The sequence below is a fragment of the Cylas formicarius genome, unplaced genomic scaffold, assembly GCF_029955315.1.
Source record: "Cylas formicarius isolate icCylForm1 unplaced genomic scaffold, icCylForm1.1 PGA_scaffold_10__41_contigs__length_53128322, whole genome shotgun sequence".
In the NCBI taxonomy this organism is placed as follows: domain Eukaryota; kingdom Metazoa; phylum Arthropoda; class Insecta; order Coleoptera; family Brentidae; genus Cylas; species Cylas formicarius.
In genome coordinates this window covers 44,250,349-44,273,281 of record NW_026844214.1, presented here as the reverse complement: position 1 = coordinate 44,273,281, position 22,933 = coordinate 44,250,349, and the positions used below count along the sequence as shown (strand labels likewise).

General features: G+C 34.4%; 5 protein-coding genes and 2 long non-coding RNA genes across 9 annotated transcripts in view; 3 read left to right on the top strand and 4 right to left on the bottom strand.

Moving 5' to 3' along the window:
• The window catches only part of LOC132708259 (uncharacterized), a 35,404-nt gene extending 30,412 nt beyond the window's left edge, over positions 1-4,992 (top strand). For both annotated transcript variants that reach the window (XM_060680465.1, XM_060680466.1), the window contains exons 9-10: positions 481-1,368; positions 4,502-4,992. In XM_060680465.1, coding sequence (XP_060536448.1) covers positions 481-1,363 — 883 coding nt within the window. In that variant the 3' untranslated portion in view covers positions 1,364-1,368; positions 4,502-4,992. The remainder of the gene's footprint in view (positions 1-480; positions 1,369-4,501) is intronic.
• Positions 4,993-12,598: 7,606 nt separating this feature from the next.
• Positions 12,599-15,075, bottom strand: LOC132699882 (uncharacterized). The gene is made up of 3 exons (XR_009618566.1): positions 14,804-15,075; positions 14,659-14,739; positions 12,599-14,587 (listed from the first exon to the last, which is right to left on the bottom strand). It is a non-coding gene; the product is annotated as an uncharacterized LOC132699882 (long non-coding RNA).
• A 1,818-nt stretch (positions 15,076-16,893) lies between these two features.
• LOC132708214 (uncharacterized) lies at positions 16,894-17,393 on the bottom strand. Its single transcript, XR_009619873.1, has 2 exons — positions 17,286-17,393; positions 16,894-17,205 (listed from the first exon to the last, which is right to left on the bottom strand). It is a non-coding gene; the product is annotated as an uncharacterized LOC132708214 (long non-coding RNA).
• Positions 17,394-17,472: 79 nt separating this feature from the next.
• Positions 17,473-18,517, top strand: LOC132708212 (DNA repair protein RAD51 homolog 3-like). Its single transcript, XM_060680387.1, has 4 exons — positions 17,473-17,784; positions 17,832-18,096; positions 18,152-18,277; positions 18,329-18,517. Exons 1-4 carry the CDS (start codon positions 17,501-17,503, stop codon positions 18,515-18,517), a joined length of 864 nt encoding a protein of 287 aa, XP_060536370.1. The 5' UTR covers positions 17,473-17,500.
• A 19-nt stretch (positions 18,518-18,536) lies between these two features.
• Positions 18,537-19,376, bottom strand: LOC132708213 (large ribosomal subunit protein uL14). The gene is made up of 3 exons (XM_060680388.1): positions 19,273-19,376; positions 19,036-19,119; positions 18,537-18,906 (listed from the first exon to the last, which is right to left on the bottom strand). Exons 1-3 carry the CDS (start codon positions 19,283-19,285, stop codon positions 18,581-18,583), a joined length of 423 nt encoding a protein of 140 aa, XP_060536371.1. The 5' UTR covers positions 19,286-19,376; the 3' UTR covers positions 18,537-18,580.
• Positions 19,377-19,428: 52 nt separating this feature from the next.
• LOC132708210 (metaxin-2) lies at positions 19,429-20,559 on the top strand. The gene is made up of 4 exons (XM_060680386.1): positions 19,429-19,565; positions 19,624-19,961; positions 20,012-20,253; positions 20,305-20,559. Exons 1-4 carry the CDS (start codon positions 19,523-19,525, stop codon positions 20,471-20,473), a joined length of 792 nt encoding a protein of 263 aa, XP_060536369.1. The 5' UTR covers positions 19,429-19,522; the 3' UTR covers positions 20,474-20,559.
• LOC132708209 (cuticlin-4) overlaps positions 20,504-22,933 on the bottom strand; it is a 66,946-nt gene continuing 64,516 nt past the window's right edge. For both annotated transcript variants that reach the window (XM_060680384.1, XM_060680385.1), the window contains exon 9: positions 20,504-21,602. In XM_060680384.1, the coding sequence (XP_060536367.1) occupies positions 21,405-21,602 (198 nt within the window). In that variant the 3' untranslated portion in view covers positions 20,504-21,404. The remainder of the gene's footprint in view (positions 21,603-22,933) is intronic.

The following is a 22,933-nucleotide window of genomic DNA, read 5'->3' as shown; positions in this document are numbered from 1 at the left end:
ATTTTGATATAAAATTTTCAAGGGTGCTATTGGCTTTCTGATTTTATGTAAGCATATATTATAGTTTTTGGTCAGTTTTGATTAGTAGTTTGGTAGTTTTTTTAAATTTATCGGAACCACTGACCACTGAATATATAACGAGCATAAAAACGTCTTTGGTATAACTAATTTAGATAATTCTACTTGTCAAATGTAAATATTGCAAATTCGGCTCAGCAAATTATGCAAATTATATTTTTATTATTTTCGTTCGAGCTGGACCAAAGAGAATCTAATTATCTCTTGGTTAGGTCAACCGGGACATCTTCCGTTCGCTTGTTGAACTCCGTGTGGTAAAAAATATATTTTTTTGGTTGACCTAACCAAGAGATAATTAAATTCTCCTTGCTCTAGCTCGAACGTCTCATAACAAAACTAGAATGTTACTAGGGAGCCGTGTGACAGGAACACCAACCCATTAGGTTTTTATTTTCTTCGCAGGAAAACGTTCACGAAACTGACAAAGGAAACAATCAGGCAGCAGGGCGGGAACCAAGCGAGGGGCAGAGCGGAGGTAATTTCGACGATACGCAATATACCAAACAAGGACGATCTATTCGCCGCATTGACTCGCAACAACAAAGCGATGAACCGTGAGGGTATCAAGTTTTCGGCGGATCAGGGCCAGATCAAGCTCAACGGCGTCGCGATCAACATGGACCAATTCGCGAGGCAAACTAAGACCCAAACGCAGACGTTCTTCGAAAATCTGATGAATCAGCAAGCGACGGAAATCGACGCCAGCCCCCCCAGCGAAGGTTTTAGCTGGTCGCTTGATGGTTGGACCTTGGACTCGGCGAAGACCCTTACCTACCTCACCGGTATATTCAAGATTGTCCTTTGTTTTGACAAGAGTACAACCGAGAAGGTGGTACAAGTCGTGCACACCGTCCTCATGACTCTTAGCAAGCCCCTGATTAACGAACTGAACAGTTTAATGAAGGGGACGTATCAAGCGTGTAGACAAGTAATGATGCTCGTGATGAATGTTTTCTACGAAATCGTCCACAGTTGGGAAAAGAAATATAACAAATGGAAGGAGACCGGAGATTCGAAATATTTCGACCCGTTCTTCAATTACGTCGATCCCGCCAGCGCGAAGCGGCTGAAGAAGTTTTTAAATAAGGCGTTAGAGCTGTCCGTTTCAGGTGAGCGAGTCGTTTCGTGGGTGATTGAAAAGGCTGTTGAGTACGTCACCACTTGGATCACTAAAAAATTGTTCGACAACAACCAAAGGGAGGAGCGCGCCAGGAACGAGAAGCGTCACTACAATTTGCGAAGGGTGGAGTGTTTTACGTGCTGGGGTACCTATTTCAGCCACTGAGCGAGGTAACGTGTTAAAGTCACAGTTTCATTTGGATGTCGAGCCTGGAAAGTTCGCACTATTTTTTTGATTTTATTGTTCCAAAGCTTATCAATTGTAAGAACTACTTAGTGAATCTGGACCCCACTTTGATGCCGATTATATATTTTGTTGGGTTCAAATAGGTTTATAATAAGAAATTTTCTCCTTACCTTATCAGGCCTAACACCTCGTATATTACAAAGCAGTGAAACGCAAGAGTATGAGTCATCACATTAAGGAAGCGTTATATCTGATTGCAAGACGTTCATAATTTAATTAAAATTTATTATTATTTATTAATTATTAAAAAAAAAATAATTTAATTAAAATGCACACCGAGGCGGTATATATATATATATATATATATATATATATATATATATATATATATATATATGTGTGTGTGTGTGTGTGTGTGTGTGTGTGTGTGTGTGTGTGTGTGTGTGTGTGTGTGTGTGTGTGTGTGTGTGTGTGTGTGTTGTAAATTCTTCCGGGTTTATACATCATATATCATTATATTAAAAAATATAATGATAAAGTCTCCATGAATCTTTTAATGCTTGTTCAAGTGTTCTTAAAATTTAATTTTATATTACTTAATTTTAAAAAATTAATTTTCATATTAAAAATAGGTATCCGGAAATCCTATTGTCCATATGGGTCAGATGCCACCGACTTGCAAGAGTGCAACGATTGCGAAAACGTCGTGTCAACAATATGTCGCAACATTCGCAGCCGTCGACCCCGTCAACGTCAGCATAAATTCATTATAAATACTAATTTTTACTGTAAAAGGCTTGTCTGATAACATTCTCTCATCACGAGGTTATTATGTCGATTTTTAGTTTGATTTTAACGGTCTAATAACATTCTCTCGTCACGAGGTTATTATGTCCAATTTCATTTTGATTATAATTTTAATTTAAAGTGTGAAAAGTGAAATATAAAATATATATATATATATATATATATATATATATATATATATATATATATATATATATATATATATATATATATATATATATATATATATATATATATATATATATATATATATATATATATATATATATATATATGTATTGGTGGTAATCCGGGTGTTCATCCGTTCGTTGTTTGACCCTGGAGTAGGATCATTCGCCTTACGTTTCGCCAAAATATCACTTGGCATCTTCAGAGGCAGCGCGTCCATGTCACTCGTACGTGTCCGCACAGTTTAAGTGCAGACACGTACGAGTGACATGTACCTATTTTTAATATGAAAATATATTTTTAAAATTAAGTAATATAAAATTAAATTTTAAGAAACACTTGAACAAGCATTAAAAGATTCATAGAGACTTTATCATATTTTTTAATATTATTTTTTAGTAGAATATTAGAAGTAGGATTTAATAAAACCTTAATTAAATAATCCTTTTAGTACCATGGACAGTAGGATACTGCACTTGCAATAGATATTAAGAAATAAAAACTACTTTTGATGAAATCAGTATAGCGTTTGTGGTTTCACCACCTTATTGTAGAGGTCGTGTTACTATAACCGAAACACTGTCAGACTGACAATGACTAGGAACCATCAGAATAATATGCAAAATAGATAACATCAACGACTGGGTACCGCAAAGGATAAAGGAATGGAATGAACACATTAATCGCATAATCGACGATAGAATAATAAGGATCACAAGAGACAAATCACTAGGAGCATAAGTGATGGAATGACAATCTCCCAATGGTCTAAAACAGTCAAAAAGAACAAAAAAAAACAAGCAATTTACTTATATGTAAGAGGAAGAGAAGAAGAAGAAGAAATTTCGAGAAATACAATGCAAAACTTATTTAACTACCTACTAGCTTCTTCGATAGGCTGGTTCGATTACTGCGCATTTTACTGCTCACATGTAATTTTCTAATCACATAAAGATGAACGTAATTACTCACTGTACACTTGCTTATAAAGCCAAATTATTACCCTTCGCCAGCGACACATATCGAGTTGAATTTATTTTAACTTTTTAGGTTGTCGGTGGAAAAATTTGCCATCATATGTGGTTATGTCTTTTGGGTTTTGTTTGGGATTTTTCGATTTTTTTTAAAAAAACCTATCCAATGTTTCTGGGCTCATTCGAAAAAAATTACGGTACTGATAATGTTTATGGTTTGTTTCTCATTTTTTCCACTAAAGTCTCGAGTTAAGTTTATGTTAGTTTAAATCTAATAATTACGTGATGTAAAAATATGTAATACAATTACATTTTCGTTAATAACAGCAGAGCATTAATATGATTAATTTCATTGAAATCTACTGTTAAGGTGTCAATGATGAACTTCTTCATTCTTTATATGCAAAGTTAAAACAGAGACGACCCCTCAAACATCGGTCTATTGTTTAATTTACGAATTGGTTGCAAATGACGATATATCTACAACAGTTTGTGAGTTTGTGAATCAGTGAGAGGTTATTATGAACTTTTAACAACTTTGTACAACTAGTTTCATCGAAATTCCTTACAATATATTAAGGTATTAAACTGACTATGGTATTTGATACAATTACGGAATGAATAAATAATGAAACTAGAACTTGTTGAATAATTTGTGTAAAATTTTTTAAGTGTCCTTTCTATTTGAAACTAGTGAATTCTCGAGTGGTTAGTGATTTTGCTAAAAGCAAGAATCTTTTGAGCTGCTGAATGAAAAAGTAGTTGCACTTTTTTTGTGTAATTGAAATTGATTAAACCGAGTTAAATTTATGCTTAACTATTTTTGCTTAGTAGTGAATTAGACTATTTTTTGCGGTTTAAATATATGATATGAGCAATATTTGTACATCAATTGGTACCGAAAATCAATAGGGAATCTATTGATTGTCGTGTTAGCAGACAAAGTAATAAGACCGCATAATATTTTTTTTTGGTAATTTGAGTTTATTAAACGCAGAGTTTCACGATTTTGAAATATGGCACGATATCACCCACAGATCCCCGCAACAAATAAAAATAAAAATCATTAAAATATTAACACCATTATTTGGCCATTGGCTTAATCAATCCACATTACGAAAGAAAGTGACTCACTTACCAAGCCATATACTTACTTATTTAATTTCAGGTGAACATCATACTATGGACCAGCTTTGTTGACATCGAAACTTCACCAATAGAAAAAATTGGATGTTAAAATACGAATACGTTTGCGAAACGGAGTTATAAAGAATTACGAATGAACAATACGAAATTGGCCAATCGCAGCCTAATAGTTTTTATTGATGGATGTGTATAATAAGTAGATTATTGGTAAGCAGTCACGTACAATCGTACTTGACTGTTGGCGATTTATTGCGACCTGCATTTCGTTGTATACATTAATTTTTTTATTACTAGTGTTTTTTATGTAGATGTTGTTTTAGCTGTAGTTTGATTTATAGGATATATGGATACCTCAAAATTGCAACATAAAAACTTTGATGTCTTAGGAACTTGTCGCTACACATATATTATCTTTATATCATATATTAGTGTTTTTTGTTTTTTTTATATATAAATCGAAAAAGTGGTGCCTTGGTAATTTATTTAAAATAAAAAAAAAACAGATTTTCAATACTTTGGCTTTTCATTACGTTTCACCATACCATGATTTGGTAAATTATTTCATAATTACCAAACTTCGTATTCTGAATTAATAATTCGATAATTTTAATGCCTATCATGAAATTCGACAAATTACATCTATTATGCAATTATTTAACTCGTACATTTTTTGTTATTTCTTAAAATATTTCCTTAAGGAATAAACCCAACAACAAAAGGGGGTTAACCTCAACCTGAAATCTCAAATATTAACAATTAAGGGATTGATTAAACGTGTTTTAAAAATGCGAATACGTTTACTACTAAGGATTGCTAATTTTGCTAATCCCGGCCTTAAGTGGACTCAAAATTAAGTCGTATTTTCGCGAGCTGACGTGTAAGGTAACTTTAAAGACTATCTTGATGACATCTTCATCGTATGGCACGTCATAACTTTATATTGCTCGAGAATTCCCGTATAGCTAGAGTCTGTCTTAATGGAGAAGAGCCCAGTGACGTCATTGTTCGATGTGCGGAAATAAGCGTCCTATTTCCTGGCGTTATTGCGTTCTTTATCGTGTAGGTGAAACAATGGCGGCACTTATTTTAATTACGTGTATTTTATTGTACAATGCCTAGCGCTTTCACAACGTTGTACCGGTTTGGCGCAAATAATATTATTTCATTAAACCTTAACAAAGATACTGCACCAACAAAACACAGCTAGGAAACGTAAACCATCAGAACAATCTTCTGCGCATCTGACGTCACTGAGCTCTTCTCTATTGAGGCGGACTGTACTAGAGCAACTACGAATAAATTTGAGAAGGTCTATTCAACACGCGCATGCTACATTTTTAACAGAGAATTTTTTGTCCAAAAAGGAGTTAGGTGTGTAGAACGTTGTTGAAAAAAAACAAGTTTGCGAATAGTGTCTTATAAACCACCCCTTATTTTGATTTTGTTAGTAGTTGATATGTATAACTTGGGATATTTGCACTCCTCTACCTTTACACCGCCCACTTTACCCATAATCCATTGGAACTCCTCCCATTGATAAGCAAGTACCAATGTGGGTTTAATCAATCCCCTTCTCTAATATCTTCCCGCCTTAGCGATGGCGGCGAAGCTAATTAGAGCTCAGATATTTTCCCACCCGTAAGAAAAGCAATGACGGCCCCAAAGGTGTCAATGAGACTTGACATGAACATATTGTTCGCGTGACCATCAGCACACATCAGAATTTAAATATAACCTAATAACCTAGCGCTTTTAGAGTCTTTTTGGAACACATCGGAATTACTGATTTCTTGAAAAGCAATTATTATCTGACGCGGTCCCTCCAACGTAGTACATGTTTTGATGGCCTAATCTTCAATTTATTTTCTGGTACCATGTGACGAATTTTCCATTCTATTTTGTCTATTTTTCTTTTAGCAGAGGTCTCGCCTATGTGAGAACTCTTGTTTAATGTTGATTATTCCTCTAGTGTAATCTTCTGCAAAGCCGATTAAAAATTAAAACTAGTTTTATCCGAAATCGGCCACATTTAGTCGGGAAGCTTGTGTTTTTCCAAAAGAAGCAATAAAGCCAAGAGCAGTCACGATCCCGAGTTTTGTAACGTTAGCCTCTTGCTCCCCACCCATTTCATAAAGTATTTCGTCGAACAAGAATGCCAATGCATCATTCGAAAGGTAGCACAATTTTGAAGGATCATCCGGTTGAAATTCACGATCGATGTAAATATAACTCTCTGGTATATCGAGAATCAGAACTTGAAAATTTACAAGAATTTTAATTTCATCAGAATTTCTATAATTAGGAGATCCGTAAGGTTTATATTTGTGCTCGTGTAGACTGACATAAGAGTTATCAAATATAGGCTCCTCAAAAATATCCAGCTTATGCCTCAATGCCATCTTAACTATTTAGTACTCTTAACACAATGGATTTCAGAAATTCCGAATCCAACTTATTCAATTTTTCCCGATTAGGGTTGATCGACAAGTCTAAACTCGTTCTTGACTTGTTTACAGCGCTGATATTTAAATAAATTATTTTGACTTTTTAGGTAAAAAGAGTGGCAATTAAAACAGAAACCCATTGATTTTTGTTTATATTAAAAAAGTTTCTTTAATTCTAATTTAACTATAATTTTTTCACCATGAAAATTAACAAGATCTCCCTGATGATCGACAATTCTTAAAGCAATATTGTCAATATACTGCCGCTTGTGTGGGATTACCGGTAAATATATTATATTTCGTGGTTCTTTTGTTAATTTACATTCGGGCTCGATATCTATATCGAATTCGAAACGAACACGAGATTTTTTTTCATTGATGTAAGCCTCCGAAATAATATTACAATCTACCCGAATCATTCGTACTTTCATTATATTCACCGGGAGTGAAAGTCACGCACCCGAAACTCAAAATGTTTCGAAGTCGATATTAACAGTAAAATCAACGAAATAATGAGATTCAACGTCGCATTTAAGAGTATTATCCCGCTCATTTCCACTACTTTTTTCCTTTTTTAGGTGAGATAAAATTACTTTATTAATTTCCTCGATCTCGTACACCCCAGCAGAGAGCTTTATAGTTTTCTATTTACCTTCTCTTTTTTCTCTATAAGCAATTACATTATTATTACAATATATGTTAAAAATTGAATTATAAGAATAAAAACCTAATAAACCTAAACTATAACTGCTATTTTTATCGAGCTCAATTTGAGGAAAAAAATCCGCATAAATGACACTAGACGAGTTGACAGCGTGAACGTGTGACTGACAAGTTCAATGTAGTTTATATTAATTATTGAAAAAAAAAATACTAGGACCAATCCTAAACTAGATTAACTAATTAGAATATCATAGAGGCGTGCACCGTCCGCTTCTTGGCGGTATAAAAGTCCACAGTATTCCGAGAGAACGTATCGACATGTCAAAATATATAATTTCGTGAAAATCTGAACTTTTAGTTCTTATTTATTTTGATAAATAGATTTTAATGAAGTAAAGGCCACCTCAGTTCAATCTTCTTTTTTTAGCTTTTTTTTTAGTTTTGAGAACTTCTGTGTACACCCGCGTGGCAATACTCGATTAATTCTGATGGAGGGGATAAGTTTACAAAACTGTCAAAGTAAGATGTATATCTTACTTGCTTTTACCTCCACCCCCAAGTTTACTATTGCGCATGCATTTTTGCGAGGTCTGTTTTTTGGTAAAATTTACGTGCAAATCTTTTTAGTTGGAGATCCGTGAGTGGCGTTTATTGATTTCGCTATAGAAATAGCGTCCATCATTTTGTTGTGTTGCTGTGCTGTTAAAACTTTTTGGAGCTTTCTTAGCGATACTTGCAGCTTTTGAGCTATACTAGAGGCACCAGCGGCTATAGATCGTGGTGCGGATAAACCAGCGAAAATTGGGATCAATGGTAATAAACCGCCAACCTTTGGGACTGGTATTATTTTAGCGATACTCAGAGCTGAAGATTTTTTTGATATGTTCTTCATTGATTTTTTTGCTACCGTGTATTTTATTTTTTAAATCGTTTCTAACTCCTTGCGAAAGCTATCGTCCCCGCATTATTCTGTTTTCGGGTGCGTTTACTTTTTCTTTTTATTATACCCACGCCCAACTTTCTTTTGAGCTTCATCCCCGAAGTCACTAACGAAGCCACAATACAAGCAGTAAAGCTGAAAAAATGTTTTTCTATTGACAATCTCGATAAAGTCGCTTTTAACTAACCCTTTGGGATTAAGATTTGACAATGTCCACATCTATTCTAAATCATTATATCAATACCTGCAGAAAATACTAAAAGTGATAGACAGTTTGGGGTTATTTACTTTTAATAATAACGAAAACATTGCGGACCCGTCTGAAGAAAAAGCAAACCCTATCTCTTAACATCTGCGGTCCGTCAAAGACAAAATTCTATTGGAGACGCTAGGAGTTTACAGCATTGCATGCATATGCGGCAAAGAATACATTGGAGAGACCGGACAAAAAATATCAACTAGGCTTACGACTAAGACAAATAAACTCATCAGCTGTTGCCGAACACACTCATGAAACCGGGCATAAAATTTTATTCGATAAAAATAAAATTCTTGCATGTAATCAGTTCTTCTACCAACTAAAAATTCCAGAGTCTATAGAAATCTATAAACAACCTAACAAACTTAACCGCGACTCAGGTCTCTACCTGTCACCAATTTGGGAATCAGTCATCCGAGACGGTGTTTATGCCGCTCATTAGCGCCCCCCGCAACCAATATATAAGCAGGTACAGAGTAAAATACGAGCCAGTTTCATTCAAGCTCTGAAGAAACCAACAGGATGATTGGCGAAACGTCAGCAATTTCGAGTAAGTAAAAACCGTTAAATTGTAGAAAAGAGTTTACTCTTTTCTACAATTTAACGGTTTTTACCGTTTTAATTAACCAATCAACATGTGTTGGGTCGAACTTGCTGACGTTTTGCCAATCATCCTGTTGGCTTCTTCAGACCTAGAGAGCTTGAGAGTTTCATCTTTGAAGAAGCCAACAGTATGATTGGCGAAACGTTGGCAAGTTCGACTCAGCACAAACCGACACAGGACGAATCCAGAAGTTTTGTAAAAAGCATTACAGTAGCCTGTGGGAGTTTTTTTGAAAAATAAACTTTATTTTTATTTTCGATGACCTTATAAACCAAAACCAAGACGTTGTCGGACAATATTTTTCGCGAGGAAGACACAATAACATCGATAGTTTTTATCTGGCTAAACAATTAGTACGTGATAACGCAAACTTTATTATTTTATTGAAACAAGAGGAAACTCATCTAAAACACATTTATTCTGAACATGTTGCCCCGGACATTACATTTGTGAATTTCCTAGAAATGTGCAACAAATGCTGGGGCGATAAATACGGGTTCTTGGTCATAAATATTACCAGTGCTAGATGCAGAAAACGATTTGATTGCTACATATATCCGTAAAGCTTTACCAAAGTTCACCAAAATATTTATTTAAGAAGCAGACATACTGAGAACAAGTGCGGACTCGAGGCATTCTATCAACTTGTCACAACAAGTCTAAAATCCCTTTTGGGAGCCATCAAAACGACCCTTAACGAAGATAGAGCTACTTCTAGCCAATCAGGTTTGAATGTAAAAATCGAGAAGAAGGAATCTCAAATGGAAAAGACAAACTATGAGATATCTAAATTAGGTGACTCGTCAACTCTTGAAGGAACATATACTGACGCTGAAACTTCTTCAGACGAAAGTACATACGAGGAATCATGGAAGCCCCTTTATCGGAAACTGTATTATCGAGAAATAGATTCTCGGCCGTAGAAAGCCATTTGCAAAACGTAAGAGATGATCATCGCGACTACGACAGACTATTTGGGGTTCGCAACGATAGTGAAGACGACGCAAAGATGTTTGTCGGGTACTTGGAAATAAAGTTTGCTTCAGGCAAGGTTATTTTGTATCAAAACGATCAAACAATCGGTTTTAAAATATCCGAATGCATTACTGCACCCCGAAAAAATTAGTAAAAAATGTCACTGATATATTTACAGACATAATACTGAAAACAAATGCAATTTATCAAAATTACACAAAGAAGAACGGAATACATAAATCCAGAGCTCGCAAATTTAATGAAATTATAAAGCCGCTTTTTATACAAAAAGGAATTTATACTATTTATAAGGAGGGAAAAGGTGTAAAAATGAAATAACGAAAGAAATACTGGACCAGAAACCATTTAACAATAAGAAAGTGTATATGTATATTGGAACAAAGCACCCGAACCGGTTGCGAGATTGCGTTTGTTGTGGGGATCTAAATCCGCAGGACATTCAGGTCATGAAATGAAACGAAATTTTGTCTATTATAGAAGAATTGCGAGAAAAAAATAATCTATTAGGTTTAAAAACATTTTCTCAATTTAATTAGTTTCAGTAGGCTTTTCAGTATGGCAGGAGCTAATACGATTGATAAATTCGGACGGCGTAGAGTTTATGATAAACCTTTGATCGGGGGGCGGAATGGTCTATTTAAACTAATGAGAAGTGGGCACATTGACGTAGGGGGTAAAAGATTATCAAATGTGGCCCCTCCGGCTCACTCTTTAGGTGCTGTAAATAATAAATACTTAGAGGTTCAATTGGAATATATGTTTAAAACAATTAGAACATTATTAGGACACTCTATTAATTCGGAAACTGAACAATTCGATGAGATGATAACCAAGAATTTTCAAAATATTGGAGATGTAGCACGGAGAGATAAAGGATATAAGATTATAGGATACCGAGCCACTAAAAAACTACATAATTCATTTTACATTGACGGCGATGATCGAATGAATTTTCATTATCCTCAAAAGGAGAGAGATATTCGTCTAAGTTCCTGTTTTAATAAATGCCGACTATACTTCTTTGGACAAAATAAGAGGGAAGTATCTAAACGAGGGTGATTATATTCAGTTCAAAGCTGCCCCTGATGCCGATACTGTATATATAACCATCATATCTGAATATCCGAAACATACTAGTGATATAGCCTAGCAACAAAAGATCTAAAAACAATTATTCCGAAAGAAAAATAATGGGAGAATCAGAAAATACAAAAAAGGTTCTTCTTAATGAACTATTTAAACCGTCACGCAAAAACTTCGTTCGTAGACATTCGATTATCAAGGGATATGGAGACCTATGGCAAGCTGATTTAGCTGAAATGCAACATTATTCTAAATTCAACGACAACAATAGATATTTTCTCGTACTTATCGATTGCTATTCAAAATTTGTGTGGAGCAGTTTCCTTAAAAACAAAACACCCGTAGAAGTACGAGGAACCAAGGAAAGCATATTGAGAAAGACCAAATATTCACCAGAAAATCTACAAACTGATTAACGGACTAAATTTTTTAATTAAACACTTCCGCGCTTTGATGAATCACAATAACATTAACCACTACAACAGTTTCAGCACCAAAATGGCAGAACGCGTAATAGGAACTTTAAAAGGTTTACTCTATAAACAGAATGCTTTTGAAAGTACGTATAAATGGATACATATTTTGGAAAAAATAAAAAAATATAATCAAACAAAACATAGTACCACCGGAATGAAACATTAAGAAATTAGCCTTACAACGAAGATTCACGTATATAATTTGCCAAAAATTGCAGCGAAAAAGTCAAAGTTCGCGATGTAGTGCGCATAAGTCGCATAAAATGGGGTTTTGTCAAAAGCAATGAAATTAATTAGACTCCCGAAAATTTCAAGATTGTTAAAGTAAGCGGTTCCTTCCCTCTTACGTATATTTTTGAAAATATGGAGGGGCGTGAAATCAAGGGTTCGTTTTATGAAACCGAATTATAAAAAACCGCACTACCAAACTTCTATTTGGTTGAAAAAAATTTACGACGTAGAATAAAAAATAATAGAGAAGAAGTTTAAGTTAAATTAGCAGACTACGTATTGTTTATTTAGCAGGATAAAATATTATTATTTTAAAAATATGCATTTTTCTTTAATAAAGTTATTTTACGCCATTACTTGTTCTTACCTTTAGGGTGTAAGAAAAAACACACACAAATTGAAAGTTATAAAACATTTATTATTATTATTAGCTTATAGGTAAATCTCTATTTAACACATGTATTTCCCATAATGTCCTTCTGTCGATATCTTGCATTATTTGCATTTTTCCAAAACGCATGTTGTCCGCCATGCAGTGGCTCTGCTCACTCTCTTCTGCAGAACATAAATATTCTATATACGGAAAGATTTTGGTGTTTTCCAGTTCAAAAAAGTACAAACGAGACAGTACTCCTATTTTTTTAAATACCAAGTTGCTTATGGTACCCAGTCTTTCGAAATATAACCATTTTCAACCTAGACCATAACTTCACCATCGCATTGTAGACAGCTGAGTTTGGACCAAGTTAAATACATAATTTTACCAGTTGGCCCTGTTGACAATATCAGTGGAAGCTGTTGTATAAATTCTGTGAGCTCTATCTCGTCGACGGAAATGCTTCTTTTCACCGGAAAAGCGAAGGGGAGAAAGCTCACTTTCACTGCTGGAACGAAGATTCTTGCAGGACTAAGACCTGAGGTAATTTCTAGTCCGAACTCCGACAGCGTAATTGCTGCCTCGTAAATGTATTTTTGTTCGCGGATTATTTCCGCATTGACCACAAATCTTCCCCACGAATCCAATGCTTGCGTTTGATAATTTTCGACTTAAGACATTTTCTCACTCAGCACTTATCACAAAATTGTATCAGTGGAAACTGAATAAAATTTTAATTTCTTATAACTTATAAACGTATAACCCCCACCCGTTCCCCAAAAGAGAACACCTAATTGTTACCTTTTTATAACATACTTATTTCGACAGGAAAAAACCTGACGGAGTACCTCCATCTCGGTTTTTAGACAAGCTCTGACAAGAAAAAAGTACGGGTCAAATAAAGCGCTATTTTAAAAGGACACACATTATCAACAGTGGAATAATATATAAACAATTTATATTACGATTTACCTTTACCCTCTTTGCAAATAATTTTCTACTCGCTCACTGGTAGGATCCTGAAGATCCTTCAATATTTTGTTGCGTAGGGTATGGTCTGTTCGTAGATATAAGAAAGTGACCAATTGCTTTTGAATGGCATTATCCAAGGGTGTTCATTAACATACAATGCAACAAGATTATTACCTAAAGTTTCGGAATTTCAATTCAGGTAAAATTGTGGTCTGTAATAGAAAATAATTTTATACCTAAATATTGTTTAGTATTTTTCCTAACAAAACCCCAAATAATTAAATTTTAAGCAAAGTACGGACCTGTTCGGCCATATTTCATTCCTACAGCTTGCCCGGGTCTTTCCTTGATTCATATCAGTTAGTCACTTTCTTATATGTATGAACAGACTTTACTTACCTTAGCCCAAAATTCTATACCCCGAAAATATAATAAACCGATAGTCGGCACCCCTCTGCCACGAGGCAAATTTAAGATCACTTGCAAAACCACAAACATGATACAGTATTTACAGTTGACCAATAAACAGCTATTGTACCCATATTATAGCCTTGGCTGGAGCAGGTGGGTAAGAATCGAGACAATCTGCTCGGATTTTTTGAGAAAATCAATAACGGACTCTCTGAATAGAAATACGATGGTATAATAGGTACGAAAGTCTAAACCAAATATATACTTTTCGTAATACATGTATTCGACACGAACATCGCCAAAAAGGTATTTAAATTCTACGTCCGTCTCACTGTTTTGGGTTGATATTTTCCACTAAAATTTTTGTTATTGGCAAAAAGTCCCTTCTTTGAAACATTATTTTGTCCCCAGTCCAACTATGATACGTCAATATTACAACTATTTCGTTTGTCTATTACATCTAAATTAAAAATCGAATCCTCCCATTATGGCTAAGTTATTAACCTGTTCAAAATATGAAATGTATTGCATCAAATAGTAATTATGATTATGTATCTCCTCATCTGCTTAATCTCGTAATGAGTTATTTGCAGGAATTTCCAGATGGCCCATTTCTTATGTTTTGATTTTTTTTTTGGTTAAAATAGAAAAATCTGAAAATTAAAAAATATCAGTTTTAAAAAGGTCCGAAATTTATTATCTGAGACGCTGCGTATGGCCTTACCTTTACATATTATGCTTTCTTCCCCTGTCGTAGCAGAAAACACAACATATGCGTAATTTTTCGGGCCCCCACTTACAAATTCTGAAATGAATTGGAATTGTAATTTGATTTCACATTGTATAAACAGGTTGAGGACGCTACAAACTTGTTTAAAAACACATAAGTTAACTATGTGCTTAAAAGAACCCGTATTGCAAACTTCATCTCGTTGAGTTTCTAAACAAAGAAAAAAACGAAAGTCGGTGTTGCCGGTAGAAAAACGATAAGTTTAGAAATAGCAAATATTGCTAATTTAAAAAAATTAAAATTTTAATTTTTGTTTTACTTAAATTTTCACATTTTAAATATTTTTATTTTACAATTTTTTTTGTTGCTTGTTCTAAGAAACATAAAGAAAAGCAATGACAGCATCTAAATTCGCCGTACCAAAAAAGTTGTTTTTGAGGGTGAATTTTTAAGGTCTTCAATGTTTGACCGTATTACAATGCTGCCGGCTCCATTCACTCTATTGGCTCTATTTTGTGATTGACTTGGGTGGACTGAGCGTAAACAACATAAACATTAACAGAAACCAACCAAACCAGATACTTGCCGGCAACATCGGATTACGGTCAAACATTTAACGTAATGCGACTGAAGTTCGGCGATAATAACGACCCAGTGCTAAATCGTTTATTTTAATTCTAATGTGTGGGTACCTATTAGGCCCCTAACTAAATTAAAAGAAGGTTATTTTGGAACCTCATTGGTCGGTTGATCATCAAAACTATCGCGCAAAAAAATATTTCAGATGAGGCTACGTTCACCACCAATGGATCGTCTCAAAATTCTAGATACTGGGCCAGATATAATCGCCGATTGGCTTATAAATTGTTGAGAGAATATTCCCAGAAAGTCAATGTCTGGTGTGGGATTTTGGGACACTAAATAACACAACCTTTTTTCTTTAATGAATCATTAAATGCTGGTTGTTTAGTTTCCTAAACTAAATATCTCAATGTGGGACAGAATATGTACATATTTCCAGCTAGATAGTGCAGCCATTCGCAATTTGTCAATGATTACAAAAATTTCCTATGCGTTGGATACTACCAAACTGTCATTTTGAACCCTGGCCTCTAAGGTCCCGGATTTTTATTTTCGGGGTGTGATATTAAATATCGATAAGTGTGTCAAGAAATTAGCATCCCGAAACCTAGACGAGTACGGAAATAGAAAAGAATTGAAAATTGTTGGGTTAATTATTTTCTTAAAAAAATTACTTAAATTAAATTACCGGGATTTTTCCTTCCATAACAAAAATCCACTTTGAATAATTTTGTGTATTAAGCAAAATCATGAAAAAACTAAAAATGCGAATTTTGTATGCGGGGCTTGAATAATATGCGGATCAACTTTCTCAAATAACTTTTTCTGATATCTCAAACGCGAAGCAAAATACCGACAATTGACAATTGACCAGTTGAATATCCTAAAAAATGTAAACCTTCAATCTCTATGACTGCAAAACCTCAACCAGTATTTATTTAAATTGTCAAAATATAATGTTAATATGAATGATGAATCGTTCATAGATGCCTATGAAAAATAACCGCTGTATATGTTTGAAAAAATATATACTCTGTGGCTTAGGTTAGATGGAAGTGATCTGTTTAAGGTCGTAACACGACATGTTGTTTTATTTAATCTAATATACATGGTTTATGTTCTGGGCGGTGGCGTTTTCTGTCTCGACATATTAATAATTTCATTCGAACCATAGAGCGGGTGTCCTCATTTTAAATGCCACACGCTGTATACCGGGAGTTTCAAATTCGACTCTCACAATTAGGATCTCGCTAACGGCAAGAGATACAGGATTAAAAATTAGGGAAAAGTTGCGCATCGGTGAATTCAATAATGTGCCGTTTTCAATTGAAGTTATTTTTTTACTTTCGGAAAAATCCAGGAAAATCTGAAGATTCCGATTTTTATTTTTTATTGATGTATCACAAGTGTTCCCTCAAATTTGAAATATTGAAGAATAACGTTTATGCCATAGTAAGCTATGAATTTTCAAGCCAGTCAAAGACATTTTAATATCTAGTGCATTACTGTGTTGTTAAAAATCGACTTTACCAAAGAAGAAAATCGGTATCAAAATATCAGAAATGCGTTTGAACATATATCCTGATAGACAACATATAAAATTATTAATTAATTAATTAATTAATGAGAAACTTCAGGATATTTAAAAAAAAAAGTTAACAATATTAATAATTATACGTAAAGATAATAAATTACAAAAGATGTTCAAAATGTTGTCCGTGATTCTGCACAGTTCTACTCTTTTCTGCATGTTATGCACTGCGCGATGTATTTCCCGTCTGTGTAATCTCCTTAACTCTCTAATGATGTTGATTTGGAGCTGTTCGATATTTGGATAATCACCCTGCCTGTAAATTCTATTTTTAAGTGTACCCCATAAAAATGTCGAGGAGACTGAGATCTGGAAACCTGGCTGGCCATCTCACTGACCTGCCAGGCCTGCGCCTTTAGCTACTCCGGCTAGAAAAAAATATTTACATGTTGGAAAACAAAGGAGAAAAAACACTAACGAAAATCAAAAAAATATAAATAGTACTTACCTGGATAATATAGTTTTTTGGCATTCAATTTTTTCAACCCAAAAATAAACAAAACTAATGTAATGGTTTACCGACACAACCAATTAATAATGAGAGTCCACCGAAAACAGAATCATAGAACATAGATAATAAAAGCTCTAATTTAATAGATGTTCTGTACTCCCAAAATAACCTAGAAATACGATTTATTTCAGGGGAAACCGGCTAAATTTGATATGGAGTTAAATATTTCTACCCTAGATATTTCAAAAATCAAGCGAACCAAACTGCAAAATATCGGCATTCATTATTTGGACGAATTAGACGAGATTTTTCGAAATTCCCTAAATTTAAATGTTCCGGAAACTAAATCTGCTTTGGAGATTTTAGCGAGGCAATTAATTTCCGGTTGTATTTTGAGCTATATCAGGGAGCTGGATATTGTACTGAGAGATGAAATAGTAGCCAAACGAATAATTGAACTGACCGGTTTGCCTGGATCTGGCAAAACACAAGTTTGGTAAATTAGCTGAATTTCATTATTTCTATTAAAAATCATTTCAATAGCTTTCAGTTGTGCATCACAACGCAATTACCACACGTTATTGGCGGTGCAGAAGGACATGTCGTGTACTTTAACACCAACAAGAACTTCTCACAAAGACGTTTAGCAGAATTAACGAAAATATTTCTAGAGAATCTTAAATCTAATTCTTGTGCAAATATAACATGGCAAAGTATCCTTAAAAATATTTTCGTTTTTAATATTCGCAATTTTGAACAGCTTTTTGCATCAATTACATATTTAGAAACATTTTTACCCAATAAGAAGGTAAATTTATTTTTCCCTTGCAATGGGACAGGTTAAGAAGTCATTGGATTTCTAGGTTAAACTAGTTATAATAGATAGTTTTACATACCCATTCAAGCAAGTGAATATTGAAGATCGAACATGTCTAATATATAATTTCATGGAAAAACTGCAAAATGTTGCAAATGCTTATGATTTTGCTGTAAGAACCTTGTTTTAATTTCACTTTGGAGACTAGGTAAATATATTTTAGGTAGTTCTTACCAATGATATGACAACTCGAATACTGGAAGAAAAAGCTTCGTATGTGCCTTCATTTGGAGATAGTTTCTTTCACAGGGTTAATACCAGAATAAAATTGTCAAAAGCGGACCATGGCTTTTATGCTGAAATCATTAAAAGCCCCACTAAAGTACCCGTCAAGACAATATTTAAAATATGAATAATTAAGAAAAATTAAATATAATAAAAACAAAAAATTTATTTGTAGCTTTATTCATAATATTCAAGCAATACTGCTCGCGTTTGAGGCTATCCTAGGCCAGAGGTCTGCGCATTCTTTGGCCACAGGTCCAGTAATAGCGGAGCCTTTCATTTCGCCCTTATTGTTCACGATAACTCCCGCGTTATCTTCGAAATAAATAAACACTCCATCCTTCCTGCGAAACGGCTTCCGTTGCCTGATTACCACAGCAGGCATAACCTTTTTACGGAGTTCCGGTTTACCTTTCTTAACTGTTGCCACTATCATGTCCCCAGAACCTGCAGCCGGCAGACGGTTTAAGCGTCCACCAATACCTTGAACGGCGATTACATACAGATTTTTGGCTCCTAAAAAGTAGAGTAGTTTCAAAATTTGACACGCTGAAAGTGAATAATAGGTTATGTACGAATTCCACCAAAACATTGAACATTTCTCCCAAGGAAAATTAAAATATTTCAATATTTTTACTCGCTCACCTGTATTATCCGCGCAGTTGATTACCGCTCCTACGGGCAAACCCAGCGATATCCTAAATTTTGCTCCCGCGGAACCACCACGTCCTAAAACAATTTAATTTTGTTATTTCTCGAAGCCAAAAACTATGTACAGAAACAAAACAATCTTTCCCCCAATAATCGGGCAGTTTAAGAACGCGGCACTTAAACGAAAAGATGGTTAAAATAAATCCGGATTTGAAATAATATAATATTCACCTCTCTTCGACATTTTGAAGGACGAAAAAGAACAAAAAGGAACTAATAGCGTTTAGTAACTAAAAACGACCTGGCAAATCTGAAATCCCCTAGATCGAAATGACTTCATCGTCTGTGTGCTGAATTTGGTGGGTTGAGAACTATAACATTCAGGTATTATGATTCTAAAATCTTTTCCGTGGGTAGAGAACGCAATTTTTTTTTAAGTCTGTGAATCATATTTTTTCCCAAGTTTAGGTTATTTTTTAAAATGCCATCGCCTTTAATTGATAGAATATCAGTAGAACTTGGAGGTTTTAAGCCTGTTTTTATTAACTGTTCCAAATGAATATAATATTTTATTAATTGTAGCACAAGAACCATGGCCAAAAGATGCAAAATTATTTCAGCCCTATGAAGTGGAGCAAATTCTTTTGCCCGACAACGCCAATTGCCTCGCGGTCCAAGCTTTCTTGAAAATGTGCAACTTAGACTTTCAAGTCGAACCCAGAGCAAACGCAGAAGCAATGTCGCCAACTGGGAAAGTTCCATTTATAAAAGTTGGCCGGTTTGTCACTGCTGAGTTGGAAGGGGTTGTACAATTCATAAACGGTAAAGGTATTTCGTTGACGGGAAAGCTTGAGGATGACCAAAAGGCTGACATGAGAGCTTATATGTCGCTAGTACGGAATGTTATCGAAGTTGCTGAGGTGCTGATGGTTTTACCGTCAGCTGTCCTTGCTGATATTATGGGTTTTAGTTGTATATTTGTTGGGTTGATAAGGAAACTTACAGTGAAGTGACCAGTGTGAGACACGGATCTGTATATCCCTGGCCTTTGAACCACTTGCAGAATTATGAAAAACGGCGACAGGTGATAAAAAAATTAAAAGCATTGGACTGGTACTATAAAACGTTACCTGAAGTGCTTCAAGAAGTTGAGATCTGTTGCGAAGCATTAAGCGTGAGGCTCGACAACAAATCATATTTCTTTGATGAAGGGTGAGTAATGTTAAATTTCTTTACCAATATTTGATATGTGTCACACTTTAGCCCGACAGAGTTGGATGCGCTTATTTTTGGCCACCTTTTCACCATATTGACGACCCCCTTACCAAAAAACGACTTGGCCGAGATTGTCCGCAGGCATCCCTCCTTGATTAGTCTAGTGCAAAAAGTGGAAATTCAATATTTCAAAAAGGACTCCAAACTGGAAAAATGAAAGACTAGGGGAGACCAATATAAACCGCAATTGTTTGTATAAAATATTTATTGTTGAACGTTAAAATTACATGAAAATGAGTTATAGCACCATATTTTTTTTCCATATGTTGAGGTTAAGAACCAGATTTGCATTGTCGCATATTTACAAATTCTAACTAGAAAATGCAACTGTGATTCAGAACCAGCAATGCAACCAACGGGAAAAAGTTGATTTGCATCATTTCCTTTAGCGGTAATTAAAATTACAGGGTAGGCCCTTTACATTCCTAAGTAAAGGGACCACCTGGCTTGTATGTCTTCACTGAAACTCATCCAGTTTCAGGAAGAGGTGTTACATCGATAATGAATGATAAATGACAAAAAACCACCACCTTCCCAATTGTTAATAATAATTATCACGTAGTTGTCACATCTAGCTTGCTAAATATTAGACAATTGAGTTTGAAATAGGTCTCAATTATTAATACAAGGTGTTTTAGAAATAACTTCAATGATTTAAAATTTTCTGTGAAATTTAAGGTTTTTTGGCAATATCTCGAAAAGTGTGGACATAAAATTGAAAATTTCGCCAAAATATAAGCTTCGGAACTGGTCCCTGGATATTTTCCTTTTTAAGCACTACAAACACCCTGTAAAAATAAAAAGACTAGATGAAAAAGTTGTAAGAATCTTATTCTATTTCATGCACAGATGGGAGTACCTAAAATGGCTGAGACAGACTGGGAACTATTGATTTACATTTTTTGATGTCCGGCAAGATTTTCCAACAAATTATATTTTTTATTTTGTAAGATAAGATTTGAAAAATAAAAGCAAATTAGAGACACACCTATATGAGGACTTGTCCAATTTCGAATGGCACCTTCAAATTTTCGGGTTATGTTCGAGCTTTTTTTAGGAAATAATTCAGGGAGGGGAGTGCAGATATTTTAGCTGGTGTGACTGTAGGCGGTGTTGGTGTAGGGGCCGCTATAAATTGAGCTGCCCGGATTCGAAACGGTTTTCTTTCTTCGTCGTGCCAGCAAGCACAAGATGGCGGCAATGACGCAGAGCATCAGAATCAAGCCGGCGACACAAATGCCAATCGCGAAACTGCGCTGAGAGATGCAGATCGCGTCCTCTGGAGCCTGAAATGGTCATATCATTAACACCAAGTGTCTGTAGCAGTTTTATAGATAATAGACTAAAAGGTACGGAAAAAATACTACCCCAAATTCCTGACGAAAAAATTTAGCAAATCACCCGACTTATCTGTGGTCCCAAAGTGGATTATATTAATTAAAGTTTGTTGCAGATAAAGGACTCTTGAAACGGCCAGAGATACAAGGTACTCCTCGATGATTCAATTGGTGCTCAAATTTCCATCCCAAATTTTGAGCAATTCTTTTCAATTTTCCTCGCTTTCATTGGAATGAAATATTTCAACATTAATTCCACGTTATCATAGTTAATGGTATTTTACACAAGTTTGATAAACGCCAATTTAAGCACGAGCGCAGCGAGTGCTTAAAAAAACGAGAGACCGAAGAAGTTTATCAATGGGCTGGCATTCGCATTTGAGTGACGTGCAACATAACTGTGAGAAGTGACAAAATTTAAAATGATAAAATCTACCTAAAACATCCGAACTAATGAAATCCGTGACTAAAGGACTGGTCCACGTCAGTGGTTAAAAAAGCTGGCGTCTAACGTAACACGCTTTATTTCATTTTTTTCCTGTTTTTGGATTATCTGAAGCTGTTTAGATAGGGAACTTTTTATACAAGCATTGAAAAAGTATGGGTTTAAGATTGCGAAAAATAAAAAAAATATTTGGGTAATAGCGGAATGTAACAGTAACAAAAATAATACGAGAACTACATCAAGGATATATATATATATATATATATATATATATATATATATATATATATATATATATATATATATATATATATATATATATATATATATATATATATATATATATATATATATATATATATATATATATATATATATATATATATTACATAGTTGTTCACATTAGTCATAGATTCGTTCAAATGGAATAAATTAATTCTAAATAAAAATAAGACCAACATACTTGTGTTTAGGACAAAATTGTTTTTAAATAAGCCAACAGAGGGCAAGAGATACGAAAAACTTTTACTATACTAAAACGAGTAATTATAATAATTATTAAAATATTATTTGGAGAGTGGCGGATTTAGTCTAGTATTTCTTTTGACGATAAGAATCTGTTTAATTATAAAACTAAACATTGCTATAGCGGAAGATCCACCGATATGAATAAACGTATTAACCGTTTAAAGTTTAAAAGTTAGTTAATTTTAATATGTTTGGAAACCATACCTCTTCAGCGATCTCACTATTTAAAAGAAAAAAATAATTTACTCATTACCAATCTTCTTGGTGGACCCCAGAAAAAAATGCGTATAGGTTCTACGGTCGGTGA

Excerpts from the sequence above, each read along its gene's own strand:
- LOC132708213 (XM_060680388.1), bottom strand. Across the intron at positions 18,907-19,035 it reads CAACTGCGCGGATAATACAG|GAGCCAAAAATCTGTATGTA; the intron begins GTGAGCGAGTAA and ends TCTACTTTTTAG.
- LOC132708212 (XM_060680387.1), top strand. The coding sequence starts at position 17,501 with ATGGAGTTAAATATTTCTACCCTAGATATTTCAAAAATCAAGCGAACC. Across the intron at positions 18,097-18,151 it reads CATTTTTACCCAATAAGAAG|GTTAAACTAGTTATAATAGA; the intron begins GTAAATTTATTT and ends TTGGATTTCTAG. Across the intron at positions 18,278-18,328 it reads CAAATGCTTATGATTTTGCT|GTAGTTCTTACCAATGATAT; the intron begins GTAAGAACCTTG and ends AATATATTTTAG.
- LOC132708210 (XM_060680386.1), top strand. The coding sequence starts at position 19,523 with ATGCCATCGCCTTTAATTGATAGAATATCAGTAGAACTTGGAG. Across the intron at positions 19,566-19,623 it reads AATATCAGTAGAACTTGGAG|CACAAGAACCATGGCCAAAA; the intron begins GTTTTAAGCCTG and ends TATTAATTGTAG. Across the intron at positions 19,962-20,011 it reads ATGTTATCGAAGTTGCTGAG|TTGTATATTTGTTGGGTTGA; the intron begins GTGCTGATGGTT and ends TATGGGTTTTAG.